Source organism: Rhincodon typus, chromosome 20 (assembly GCF_021869965.1).
Source record: "Rhincodon typus isolate 14 chromosome 20, sRhiTyp1.1, whole genome shotgun sequence".
NCBI classification, from domain to species: Eukaryota; Metazoa; Chordata; class Chondrichthyes; order Orectolobiformes; family Rhincodontidae; genus Rhincodon; species Rhincodon typus.
This window is the reverse complement of record NC_063351.1, coordinates 33,045,200-33,060,044: the sequence shown is the minus strand read 5'-3', so window position 1 is coordinate 33,060,044 and position 14,845 is coordinate 33,045,200. Positions and strand designations below refer to the sequence as shown.

Sequence of the window (14,845 nt, the reverse complement as noted above, 5' to 3'; positions counted from 1 at the left end):
ATTCAGATCTGAGTATTTGAAAATTTTTAAGCCTTTACAAAACACACAAGGTATCTCTAAACTTACTCTGAATCTCAATCTGTATTATTTCTTGATTGCTGATGCAACGTGGCAAACATCCCTAACTAATATTTGTATAATTGTAAATTTAGTCTATGGATTTTTTTAAAACAAGAAACACTTGACAAGCTGAAGACTTTGCTGAGAAAGTGGGTACAGTTATTGAAGCAAAACTCTCAATATCGCAACCACAGAATGAATCCCTCTCCCGAGACATATGCTAATCTTAGAATGGCCAGAAACAGATTGCAATGAACAGCAAGGAATTAGTTCTTGGTCTGGATCTGCATGAGAAGATTCAAATTTCTTTCTGAAAACTGAGTCTCATGAAGTAAGTAAGATGAGATGAAGAAAACAATAAACTTTCAGTCAAGAAGATTGCACCACCTGAATCCATTAATGGAAACATCATTCCTTACAGAGCCAAAGAGAAAAATGCTGCACTGAAGACTTGATAAGCATTGCCTCAGAAATAATATTTGCAGATGAGTAATGTTAAATGTAATCTTCAGGATTCATATCATCAAGAAGCTTGAATAAGAAACGCATATAAATGAATTTGCAGTGAAGATATTATATTGGAAAGTCAGAAGCCGTGTTTGGTAAATTGACTAAAGTTGTAAGGAATAATAGGAAATTGGCACTGACCATCAGGTATAGATACAGAGGATCCTTGATTTACAAATATTCAAGTTATGAAAGCTTGTACTTATGAAAGCCATCTTATAGTGGGTTGTAATGGTGACATACGAACATTTCCTGTACTTGTTTACGCCTCCTTTATATTGTCCTGCATTGTGTTTTGACTTGCGTGTAAATTTACTTGTGAACACACTCCAGAGCAGAACCGGTTTGCATCAGAGGCTGCCTGTACACCAAATATTTGACTTAAATGTAATTCCAAATGGCAGCAACATCAGCAGAGCCTAAAGTTTATAACAGGCTGGAGAATAGGCTGATCTGTTTCCATATCCATTTTCTTTGCTGTTTTCTCAATGAAGTGCAAGATAAATACCTTCAGAATATTATATTCTGGGTATATATGTGTGCAGATTATTGAAAGTGGCAGGGCAGGTGGAGAGCGCGTTAAGTTAAACATTGGCTTTATTAATAGGGGCATAAAGTACAAGTGCAAGGAGGTGATGTTGATCTTGTATAAAACACTTTTATTGGACCTCAATTAGAGTATTGCGTACAGTTCTGGGGGCCACACTATAGGAAGGATGTGAACACATTAGAAAGAGTGCAGAAGCTGTTTACAAGAACGATCCCATGAATGAGGAACTTCAGTAATGAGGATGGATTAAAGACATTGGTCCTCTTCTCCTTGGAGATCTGATAGAGGTTTTCAAAATGATGAATGTGTTGGGTAGCTCAGATGGTGAGAAACTGTTGCCACTCAAAAGGAACAAGAACAAGAGGGCATAGATTTAAAGTGACTGCAAAAGAAGCAAGGGTGAAGTGAGGAAAAACTGCTTACTCAATGAGTAGTTGGGATATGGAATGCACTGCCTGTAAGTATTGTGGAGGCAGATTCAATTCAGACATTCAAAAGAGTATCAAATGATCATTTGACTAAAATAACTTGCAAGGGTATGCGAAAACCAGCAGGTTGGCAGTATGTAATAATACTCACTTAATGAGCTGGTGCAGGCACAATGGTCAGAATGGTCTCCTTCTGCATCGTAATCTTTCTGTGTTTTGGTGAAGTACTTGTGGAAGGAGTAAATTGTCATATCTAATAACTATATTCTCAAATATGTGCCCTATGATATCTTGGTCACCCAAATTAAGATGAAAATGGGCACATCCCACAACATCTCTTGTATGGCAGACTTCTATATAGCTCCTTTTAGAATTTGTGCTGTTGGTACCATATTTAAAGCTCAGGTGTGCACCAGGTCAAACTCTGGCAGCCAGAAATAGCCCTTTACAGTATATACTACAAACTGTGAAGGGCTATTCCTAGGGACAACCTAGGTTTAGGTTCAAAGAGGTACTTGTAAACCCTTAATGTTAATTCTTTAACTGAGAAAATATGGCTAACAACAGATCTCACTGAATAGTTGTACTGCGCCAGGGAGATGGGGCGATATCTTAGAAAGAGGTAAGAGGAAAGTGTTTCAGGAGTCAAGAAGGCCAATGCTGCTGCTTTTGAACACATGATTTATACCTACGCTACATGTAGTGGTAATTTTTGCTCAAGAATTTTGCAATTTGTATTATATCATGCGGAAATAATCAAACTACTTTGGTGTTGATGCCACCATCCTTTGAGATGCAAACCTTTCACAGAAGTTATTCTGATGAATCAGAAGGGTCATTTTCTCTGCTTTGTATTCATACTTTTTGAGAGAAAGGAAAACATTCCATTAACCTTTTTGAACTTGAATAGAATAGAAGAATCCTTTCAGTGTGGCAACAGGCCATTTGGCCCAACTGGTCTCCACAGATCATCCAACCCACCCTACCCAATCCCTATAACCCTGCATTTCCCATGGCTGATCCACCTAACCTTTACATCCCTGGACAATCCTCCTAACCCACACATCTTTTGGACTGTGGGAGGAAAACGGAGCACCTGAAGGAAACCCACGCAGACACAGGGGAGAATGTGCAAATTCCACACAGACAGTTGCTCAAAGCTGGAATTGAACCCGGGATCCTGGCGTTGTGAGGCAGCAGTGCTAACCATTGAGCCACCATGCCACCCACTAGCTTTTACTAATTCCTGTACAAGGACATCAAATTCATTTCCTGTTCCATGGGTTCACTCCACCTGAGAAAATATTCTAATTTATCTTTCTCACGCAATTAGGTAACCTCACAGTTGCACGTATTGAAAGCCATTTGCTGCAGTTTTGTCCATTCAATTAATTTGTCTCTAACTTTTTAACTTCCTTTTCCCATCTACACAATTTGCTGCACTTCATTACTTGGCATCATCTGCAACTTCAGATGTGTAACCCTATTCATGACCTTGCTCCAAATCATTAATATGCATCATGAAATGCTGAGACCCAGTAGAATTGCTTCTGAAATATCACTTGTCCCATTACACTAATCTAAGTATATTCCCTTTATCTATACACTGTTATCTCCTATACCTCAGATTTATTAGTCTATCACAAAGTTATCTCCAATTCTGTGTTTTAGTATTGAATGACTTGTGAGAAACTTAGCAAATGCCTCCTAGGAGTGCATCAAGGTAAATTGCAGGGGCATTCTTGTAAAGATTGTGCCAGCACCTTCCTCCATAACCACAAATAGACAAAACTAATCCTTCATAAATCAATGCTGACTTTTTTTTGACAAGCTTACACTCAAACAAATGTTCAGTAACTTTGTAGACAAACAGGAGGCTGGAAGAACACAACAAGACAGGCAGCATCTGGAGGAAAGGAGCAGGGAATGTTTCGGGTATTAGCCTTCTTCAGTAACTTTGTACCCGGTGTTAGATTTCAGTAACAAGTCTGGATCTGATGTTGAACGTGTTTAGGTTTGTAGTTACCTGGGGCTGAATTTTACTGAAAATGAGTTAAGTTTCAATTTCTGGGAGTTTCATGAAGTATTCCTCGCCATTGGCTTAAGTGAGTTACTCTTAATTCTCTGCTGCTCACCTCATTTATGTATGCACCATTCTCTACAGTGCTGCGCTCAACCTATCATGCGCTTCACAGCAGCAAAGTACTCTCTGCTGGGACCTCCCAAATTCACATCACTGGCACCATTTTTAAAGTCCGGCTGTGCTCCAGGTAATACCCTGGGAGTCAGGAAAGGCCTTTCACAGCACATGCAGTGGGATGGAAACAATAAAGAAAACTCTGTGAGGACTCAGGTGGTATAGGAGATACTCCATTGGAAATAGAATCTCACATTAGTAAATATGTTGCCACCATTACATTATCACCTGTCTGCCTGACTGACTGTCATTCTAAATGCAGCATAAGAATGAAGCTACAGTGTCTGCCCTTCCTTGGCATCATGCCATGTTAGAACTCTGTCTAAGGGTGTTGTTCCTCTTTCACTAAAGCCCAGTGTAGCATAAAATCTTGTTCAAACAGTTCAAAATGTTGATTTTTACTGAACACAGGAAAAACAAAGATAAAGAAGGTGTTGCATTTGCTTGTAGGAATAAACAGGGCCTGCTTGGCTTTTCAATAACAACAAATTTACAGTCAATGAATGATAACCTCATCTAACTCACATCTGTTGGAAGCTGGTATCAGTTGAGTTTTATTTGCCATGTTGCACCTGATAGAGTAGTGCGCCATCATGTTAATGATGATCCACTTGCTCAGTCTCCTCAACTTCCACCTTGGGAGGCTGCTGCTGCTCTCCCAGCTATTCAGCGTCCATCATATCACCTCTTTGCCTGCTCCAGGGTGTTGTTAGAGCACAGCATGCAAGAATCCTGTGGCACACTGACTGGAGTGCATTGTAAGACCACATCCACACCCAAAACAAAAACGATAATCTGAGCCCTCCTCTTCATGAGGCCTATTGACTGCTCTATAGCAGCCCTGGTGGAAGAATGGTACAATGCTCACTGCACTGTTAAGATTCTTGACTTGCTGTTCAAACCATGGCTGGAAACTCAAACTTTTTTTTCTCTCTGAGAATTTCATTTTTTACAACCCTGCCTTATTTTACTAACTGACTGACCATTGGCCGTGTCATTCAGGACTGGGTAGAACCCACCAGTGGTTTCTCTTTCCTTAAAAAATAGAATTGCATTTGAAATTTTCAGTCTGGTGATTTGAGAGAATTTTGGAAAATAATGGTTTATACATCTGCGGTTTCTTTTACTTGTTTCTGTCACCTAGGATGGAAGCTGTTAGGTTTAGGAGATTTATCTATCGTTGTTAAACATTTTTTTAATCCATTGTTTTCCTTCCCTTTTAACATATTTAGAGCACCTTGTATCATTTAATATTCTGCCCTCTTTCTTCAAGAGGAAACAAATACCAATATTCATTTGACAGGTATTTATTCATGATCTATTATGGTCTTGCCTGCAACTGTAGTTAATGGACCATATTCTCTTTATTGCTGTCTTTCTCCGAATATCTTTCTGAAAACTTTTGTTGTCTTTAATATCCCTTGCAAGACTTTTTTTTAAATCCCTGTTCCCTTTTTTCACGTCACTGATTGCTTTGTAACTTCTTTGACCCTGGATTTATATTTACTTTGCACTTTATGGAAGTCCTTTCTTTTAGCTAGACTAGAGTTGGCGAACCTGCAGCCTTAAGGCCACACGCGGCCTAGTTACAGTCTTCTGCCTATTTGTCTTCAAATACTAAATCCACCTTTTTAAATTTGTGTACCATTTTTAAAATTTTTACTGGTAACTCAGTCATGTCAAAACTAAGAAAAGAACACTAAAGGAAGAGAACAGAGTATTCAATGAAGAATGGGAATTGCAGTATTACGTAGTTGCTGTGAATGATAAAATGATGTCTTTGCTCTGTGACGCCATAATTACAACAGTGAAGAAATACAATGCGTATCAATATTACGCAACTCATAAGGACCACAGATATGCTAAACTGGAAGGAGAACCCCGAATGTCTGCACTGAAGAAAATGAAAGCTCAAAAGCAGCAGCAGCAACTATTTAAGATGATGTCAGGACAAGGGACTGACACCACTGAACCAACTTATAAAGTACATGGAAGAAGAGGTAAGCCGTTTAGTGATGTGGAAATCATAAAGGAATGCATTGTTGAAATTGTAGGATGTTTAGATTCAGATAAGGCTAATGAGTACAAACGACTACCCCTTTCAAGAAGGACATAACTGATCGGCAACATGAATTAGCCCTCAATGTAACGAACAACTTCATACAATATGCCAAAGTGAAGACATTTATTATTTGATTGCCTTGGATGAATCCACTGACATTACTGTCTCAGCACAGGTGTTTTTTTTATTCATGTTCGAACTGTGGGTTTTCATTGCCACGAAGAGTTCCTGGCTTTGGGTACCCTTACGACGAGGACACGTGGAATTGACATCTTCACTATCTTCAAAGAAAATTGCTGTGAGGCAAAACTGAATTTATGTAATTTAGTAAGTGTATGCACAGACAGTGCACCTTCAATGAGAGGAAAATGTGAAGGATTTGTTGTGTTACTACAAAAAGAATTGCCAGATCCAGATACTTTGATTTCCTTTCATTACCTTTTGCATCCATAGAATCTCTGCCAAATCTACTGTTTTAAGTGACACATTAAATAAAGTTACGGCTATTGTAAACTACATACAAACGCATCACGGAATTGCTAATTTCACAACATGCTTCAGCTTGATGATGAAACATTCAATGTGGATCTGCCATATCATTCTATTGTGTGTTGGTTGTCACTAGGTCAAAGACTTGTAAAACTTTTATCTTTGCAAAAACAAATCACAAGATTTTTTTGAGGAACTGAATGAACCATGTGAATTATCAGAAGATGATTTCTGCAGAAATGCTGCATTTTTGAGTGATATAATGTCAAAGCCAAATGATCTGAAAATTTTTTTGCAAAGTAAAACTAAATCCATATATGATTTGTAGCTAAAAATCCAGGCATTTCGGAAAAGGCTGACCTTTTTTCAAAACTCTCCTTACCCGATTTGAACTTTCAGCTGAACACCTTCCTGAACTGGCAAAGGGTAATTAATGAACAGGATACAAGCAAATCATTAAGGAAACGCAATGTGAAAGAATACACAGCTGTTCTAGACTCCCTGATTGAAGAATACAATGAAAGGTTTGCAGATTTTGAGAAACATGATCTCACACTGAAACAAGCTTTTCAACTACACCTGGTTGATGTCTCCAAAGCATCTGATGACTTACAGTTGTAATTGATTGAGCTCTCGGAAGATAATATTCTCAAGTCTCTACTTGACACTAAGAAGGATCCCATTGAAATATGGAAAATTGTCATTGAATACTCACGTCTACGTCAACATGCTTGTCGAATGCGGTCTTATTTGGCACAACCTACTGTTGTGAATCAACATTTTAATATGTGACCCAAATTAAAATGCGCTTGAGATCTCAGGTGATGGATATTCACCTGGAGGACCAATTAAAGCTACGGTCAATGATGTTGGAACCAAATATCCGATTCCTATCTCACAATGAGGAACCGTAAAAAAAGTCATTGAATAGTTTATGGAGCTGGAGGAACACAGCTTTTCTGAAGAAGGGTCCTGACCTGAAATGTCAGCTTTCCTGTTCCTCTGATGCAGCCTGGCCTGCTGTGTTCTTCCAGCTCCACACTGTGTTATCTCAGACTCCAGCACCTGCAGTTCTTGCTATCTCATTAAATAGTTTGTTGTCTATGTTTTCCACTTCTTATTAGTTCTATTATCAACTTGACACATTATCAAATGTGTCCTTGCTGAATTTTTATTTTGTTTAAAGTCCTCACGTAAAGCAGGTTTTAATTAAAATTAGTAAATATGTCGACAAAAATGTGACATTTTGTTGTGTATGTTAAGTTCTCAGCGTGCGGCCTCGTAGGATCTCGGTTAAATAAAACGTGGCCTTCCATTGTTAAAAGGTTCCCCACCCCTGAGCTAGACTATCTATTTATTATCTTGCTTGTTGACTGTGATTGCTTAACTCCACAAATGGAACCTTTGCCTTTTAGGGTTAAGTACTGGTTTATCATAAATATTTCTTTTATAACTTCCAATTGTTACCATTAATGTTTCGCCTATTCTACAGTCATTATTTTGTTTGTGTATCCAATGTTTATCTTAAAATTGAAGCCTTTTTTTTAATTGTCCATTCTCCCTGTCAAACTTAATATTGAATCTAGCCATGTTATGGTAATGATTCGTAACGAGTTTTATTTTCCATCAAATTGCTAACTCATTCTGATATGAAGCAAAAATTACTGAGGCAGTAAATTTTATTTGTAAGGAAATTTAAAATAATTTTGAATATGCAAAATCATGATCATTTTAAATTAGCTGTTTTAATGGATATGTTAGAAAAAAAAGTTATTTTATAGAATGCCGTCAAATGTGTAAAGAACATATCGGGGGTGGAGGGGGACTGAAATTGTTTTTAACAGTAACAACCTATAGCTTAACATACTACAGTTATTTAAGGTGGTTTCTAAGATGATGGACAAAGACAATTCAGTGGTTAACACTGACTTGAAATTTTAGAAAGTTTTTGTGGTCATTCTCTATTAAATTAACAAAAAATCTTATGACTTGCAGATTTGCCAATCTATTGTTAAGAAGACTGTAAACTGGTTTAACAGCAGAAGACAGAGGTTGCAATAAATGGGAAGTGTTCTGTTTGGGGAAACAGTAGGCAATAGTCATCTATGCTCACCTGTCTTGAGGTCATTGCTCTTTACAATATTTGTGAATTATGTGGAATGAGCTGACTGCTCCATAGCTCAATGGTCAAGTAACAAGTAGACAGGAGACCTTGCAATCTTCAAAAAGTCCTGGGTCATTAATCTAAGTGCACTAATATATGGCAATAAATGTAGGTAATGCTTTCTGAAGAAAAATAGACTAATACGTGTCAAAAGAGGCAGTGTTAGTAAATTTTAAAGAAGGCTGTAATGCACCTACTAGTTTGAAGAAAAATACATAAACAATCTGTTTTTGAATGACCTGCTGTGATTGAGCTGTTGATTAAACCTAATTTTATAGGAGTAAAGAAGCTTGCAGGGACGAAGGTCTTCAAATTAATGACAGCTTAAACAATCCAGATTTTGTACCTTAACTTTAAGTTTGAATTTAAGTTTGTAAGTGTCAAAGTTGAATGCTTTGAGAATAATTAGAGAGAAGAAAGTAAGAAATTTTGCCCCGATGAGTTCATGGATATGTGATATATCATTCCAGAAAAAAAAATTGATCATTTTAGGCCTTTACAAATCATTTGAGTTGATAATTTGAAGTAGGTCTGAGGCTTAAAGGAAATTCTGTCTTTCCCTGAATTTGTTTTTTCTGTGGATTGGAAAATGTAATTTGTGTTGCCGTAAGGTTGGTTGGTCGCAGTGGGTGAGAGTCCATGATAAGATGGTAATTTGTTTATTTTGGATCAAGCTTGTGTGGGCTGAAAGGCTTTTCCTCTAGGTGTCCTTGCACTGTTCTGTAAGCCAGCTTTTATACTATCAATGCCAAACAATATATTTGTTAATATTTCTGCAACTATTACAGAAATATTTTCTCTGATGCAGAATCATTCAGACATATGTTCTGAGGGAAGAATCTGGTGCACTGTCCTCAGAAGCATCTGATTTCAATAAGGCCCAGTTGAGCAGACGTGGAGGAATCATGGCTTCACTTTACAAATCACATCCAGCAGACAGTGGACTAACAATGGAGCTCTCATTGGAAATCAACAGGAAGTTACAAGCTGTGCTAGAAGACACATTGTTAAAGAATATAACACTTAAGGTAAGTCATAGGTTATGTAATGACTGTAGAGCTCTCACCCTGCATCAATAAGGTGACCTCTTTTCATCTAAGATGTAACCTACACAGACAGGATTCCATTTAACTGCATTACTACCTGTGGTTGTATGTCTGCATTTGCACATGAAGAGTGGTCACTGCACCAACTTCATCTGGTTCTGTCAGCTAGGAAAGAATTGGGAAGGGATAGAAATCTAGTGGGACTAAGTTAGAAGATACTTTAAATGTAGTACTAGAGCTTAGGATTTGATCAAAGATTGGATGTGCACTTCATTAACCTGAATCAAAAATTATTATGAGGGGTTAGAAGAAATGGGGAGATGAAAAGTAATGACTGTTTTTAAATGGCACAAAGTGGGGAGAAAACATACTGCTATTGGATTTGAACAATAACAAAATTTATCAAGCATTTTTAACTTGGTGAATTCTGTGGAGTACTTTGGAGGTGTAAAGTATCATTGTTCATTGCTTCTACTATCGAATTAATATTATGGACAAAGAGGAGCTGAGCTGAACCCCCAAATCCCTTCCCTTACTGCCCAAAAGCAGATTTTATGAAAAGTAGATTTATGTGTTTCTAAATAGCCATTAATATGCAGTTAGTTTCAAGAACCAGCAGTAAACTTTTGTGGGTCTAATTGCTAGGTTCCTCTCACTTCTTCACCCTTGAAAAATACTTTTAAAGAGAATGCTACACTTAATGGTGAATAAAAGGATAGTTCAAATCCACTTTTCAGCTGGGAAGATCAGGTGGTGCAGGCCACTTAAATCTTTTCTATTCTTGAGTTGTAATTTAGTTGGGTTCAGATTGTAGGAGATAGATATTAGGATTGTGGCAGGATTCCCTCAAAGAGGTGGCCTGTCAGCAGAGTTTAAAATGTTGTTCCTTCTGGCTGCATTGTCAGGAGGACAAGTTCTGTACTAGCGGACTTTTATAAACAAAGGTGTGTGGCTTGGGAGGTTTTTACAGTCTCCTGTGCTTAAAGGAAAACATGACACTGGCCTGTACTGTAGCTTTTGTGTCTTGCTGTGTTTCCTGCAGACCACCCAGATCATTCTTAATCCTGCAAGGAGAGGCTGAGGGGTGGCAAGAGGCAAGGATAGGTGTGTGGCTTTCCAAGGCTACCCCATTGACTCTGTCCATGTCTCCAGTTAACCCAGATTGGGCAGGTGGAGGCCCATTAGGAGCAGGCAGATTATCCTGATGTCCCAGTCAAGAAACTTACCACCTTTCTCACCTACAGGGCAGAAGGTGCTTAGGGGTGTAGTGAGTTGAGTCCCATAAGTATCTGAAGAAGAGTCATACCAGACTCAACGTGAACTGTTTTTCTCTTTCCATAGTTGCTGAGCCTCATCATTTTCTGTGTTTGTTTCACTTAAGGGCTTTAATTGATGGTGGATAGAGGAGGTCACTTTTTTAAAAAAATTCATCCATGGGATTTGGGTGTCCAGAAGGCAGTTAAGTGTCAGCCACATTGATGTGGGTCTGGAGTCTCTTGTAGGGCAGGCCAGGTAAGGATAGCAGATTTTCTTCACTAAAGGATGTTAGTGAACCAAATGGTTTTTCCTGATAGTCAACAATGGTTTCATGGTCATCATTAGACTCTTATTTCTAGCTTATTATTGAATTCAAATTCCACTGTCTGCTATGGTGGGTTTTGAAGCGAGTTCCCCAGAACACTACCTGGGTCTCTGGATTAATAATCTAGCGATGCTAGCACTAGGCCAGTGCTTACGTGTACACTGGACCAAGTCATCCATAACTTAATTAGCGCAGTGGTGAGGGTGAGTCTCTCCAGGGCCAACTTACACAGTGATTTTTCCCTTCTTGCTACTTGTCTCGCCACCTCCAGGGAGGAGAAAACTGCATTCAAAGTAAAGTTTTAATGTTGTGATAGGCTTAGCTACTACAAACAACTGTTTGGTACAGAGATAACACAGTGTGGAGCTGAAGGAACACAGCAAGCCAGGCAGCATCAGAGGAGCAGAAAGTTGACGTTTCGGGTCGGGACCTTTCTTCAGAAGTGGGGTAAGGAAGGGTATTCCAGATTGGAGCCATGTGGATGACTAAAGATATGGAGATTTAAAATAATGCAGAAAAAGGAAAATTTTAGTAGCAAACTAAACTGAACATAGAAATCACAAAAGATATCTAAAAAATAGTGAAGAGTGGCAAAACGTATTATAATAGATTAGCAGCTAAAAAAAGGGAACCCAGTGTTTCTTTGTGAGATGAATAGAGGATAATTGGATGAAGGATGGAGCCAGTTTTGGACATAAAAGGAGGTTTGTGGATAAATGTGTATATTGTATACAGTAGTGTGGGATGCTGCCTCATGCAGCAGTACAAAGATTTTTGTCACCTTTTATGACCACTGTTACCCCAAACCACTTTAGAGCCAAAGATGCAGTTTTGAAATGTCAGTCCTGTTGTTTGAGTAACGTGGTGGCCAATTTGTGCACTATAGGCTCACACAAACATCAATATAATAGTCACCAAATAATCTATTTTTTTTCATCTTGTGGAAATCAATATTGCTAACTCCATTGCTGCGCTTTGAAGTAATGGAACAGGTTTTTTTTCACATCCATAGAAGAAATCAGATGGGGTATCAGTCTAGTGTTTCAATGTTTCAGTACTTACACTGGTGTGTCCGCTGTGATGTTATTTTATTCTCTATACTTGAAGTGGGACCTGAACTGTCAACCTTCTGACCATTGTGAGTGCTACCAGAAGTGTCATGGCTAACACTTAGAGATTACTAGTGTCATGTAGGATAGAAATAGATAAAGAGGTGGCATTTAAAATACTGACAGTACTCAAAATAGAAAAGTCATCATGTGTTAGAATGCATCCTAAGTTATTGAGAGGTGAGGGTGAAACTGTGGAAGCTGTGTCCTACTCTGTAGGATATATGGGATAATAGTGCTAAGGAACTGGAGGATTGTGAATATTGCACCCTGTCTTAAAAAGGGGAAGGAGAGAGACCTGGCAGTTACAGGCCAGTCAACCTACAGTCATGGTGGAGAAACTTCCAGAGTTGATTATTTGGGAAATTTTGGATCAATAAATGAAATTGTATATTTAAAAGAAAAATCATGTTTACATAACTTGATGCAGTTCTTTTTGGTGCAGTAATGAAGGAATGGGTGATGAGTGTTGTGAGCAAGATGTGTAATTGACTTCCAACAGTTGCTTGACAAAGTACCAATTGTAAGTAAGATTAAAGAAGGGACAGTGGCAGTGTGATTATGAAAACTGTTTAGGGGTTGGGGTTGGAGTTGGAGTTGTGGTCAAAATTTGTTTTTCAGACTGAAGGAAATACTGGTGCTCCCACGGGTCAATATTAGGATGACTGCTATTTTTGATACTTTTAATGATTATAACTTGGGTACACGGAGCATAGTTGCAAAGTTTACAGATAACACAGAACTCTGAGATGGAGTAAACAGTGACCACTTTATTTAGTGTTTGTTTGAAGAGGTGAAACTGGTGAAATAGGCAGACAAATTGGCAGACGGAATTTGCACTGAAGGGGAATGTGGTATATTTAGATAGAAAGAATGAGGAGAGGTGATTCAAGCTAAATCATACAATTTTAATGAGGCTGCAGAAAGAGATGAATGGTCACATGTCCATAAATCTTTAAGGGTGACAGGACAAGTTGAGGATACTGTTTAAAACAGCTTTGAATGAGATACTTGGGTTTAGGAATGGAGGCATTAAGCACAAAAGCAAGGATGTTCGGATAAGTAAATGCAAAGCACTACAGGTGCTGGCTATCTGAAATAAAAACCAAGTGCTGGAAATATTCAGCACATCTTGCAACATCTGTTCAATGAGAAACAATGCTATTGCTTTAAGTTGAATGCTGTTTATTCAGAACCAGAAAACGGAGAGGCTTTTGCAGAAGAGTCATGTTTGACTTGAAACATTAACTCTGTTTCTCTCTCCGCAGTTGCTGCCACAATATTTCCAGCACTTTATAAGGTCATAAAATCTTCATAAAATGCAGATTAAGCTTCAGCTGAAGTATTGTGTTCTGCTTTTAAGTGCCACAATTTAGGAGGTGTTGGGAATACATATTTATATTTAAGGACAATGTACAAAACTGGAAAATATGGAACTGTGGACACTTTCTGGATTGAAAAGGGCTTACCATGTGGTTTCTTGGGAATTAGGCCAACAGTTTAATGTGAGTTGTGGTTTACTTGCTGTTTGTAGGAAGTCAAGTGACTTTGAAGAAAAGACAAGCAAAGCTTTTTAGTGTATAAAGAAACGGTGTTTATAGGACCAAATAACTTGGATGCAGGGTGGCCCTTAATTGCAAGGAAACTGGCTTTCAAAAGACTATGTGGGCTTCCACAAACTAATAGTAGCCTAGCAACCATTCCCAGACTTGAGTTTTGTCTGTTTTTATTGGAGGGGCAGAGGGACAAGTGGAGATGAGGAATGAGATGAGGAGATGTTAGTACAGATGACCAAATATTTGGTCAAAGAGGAAGGTTTCAGGGAGTGTGTTAAAAGAGAAAAAAGGAGAGGGCAGAGGTTTAGGGAAGGAATTCCATGATTTAGTTCCTAAGCAGCTGAAGGCCCAGTCACCAGTAAAGGAGAGACTAAATTAGGGTGCTTAAGAGAGCCTAATTACAGGAGTGTAGAGAATTTGGGTCTGGAGGACTAGGGAGTCAGTAAGGAAGGAATTCCAGGAGCTGCAAGTGTGTCTCCCTCTCTCAGAAGTTTCTGGGATCCTTATAAGGTTTCCAAATATCACTATTTCTGACTACATTATAAATCCTGGAGAACTGAACTGAAGCCACTTTCCAAAGAGACTGATCCAACTTGCTCTCAATCTAAAATGAAGTTCTTCTGTCAATCTGTGGTTGTCAGCAATTCAATTTAATTGACACAAACTCAGCGGACTGAGAGAAGTCAAATTCTATTCTTTGCTTTCAGACCCTTTACCAACAGGAATGTTTTTTATTTTGTTCCTTTTTTTTGGGAGCATCATCTCTACAGAGACAGTTGTCTTTTTTTGATGTGAGAATGTGTCTTTGTTTGGGGTTAAGGGGATATAGTTCTAATTCCAGATAATTTAGATGTTACCCAGTGTTTGGCACTTGTTTTAAGATTATGTTTAGTGCTTTCAAACATATTATTTTGAGTTTATTATAAAAATTGGTGAAAGGGTCATACTCTGGATAGTTTTAAAAGGGAAGCGTGTAGTCAGTTTGGTGATTGATTCAACACATTTACACTAATATGTGACTGGTGGAGTGGTAGGGTTTGATTACCAATATATTCCTCCTGTCACAACCATTTTTTAAAAAAAGTCAAAGTCATT

The 14,845-nt window shown here is 38.3% G+C and overlaps 1 protein-coding gene across 4 annotated transcripts in view; it reads left to right on the top strand.

Annotated features, from left to right (window-relative positions):
• Positions 1 to 14,845, top strand: part of ccdc186 (coiled-coil domain-containing protein 186) — a 115,035-nt gene that overhangs the window by 87,056 nt on the left and 13,134 nt on the right. For all 4 annotated transcript variants that reach the window (XM_048609047.1, XM_048609045.1, XM_048609048.1 and 1 more), the window contains one exon: positions 9,266 to 9,485. In XM_048609047.1, the coding sequence (XP_048465004.1) occupies positions 9,266 to 9,485 (220 nt within the window). The remainder of the gene's footprint in view (positions 1 to 9,265; positions 9,486 to 14,845) is intronic.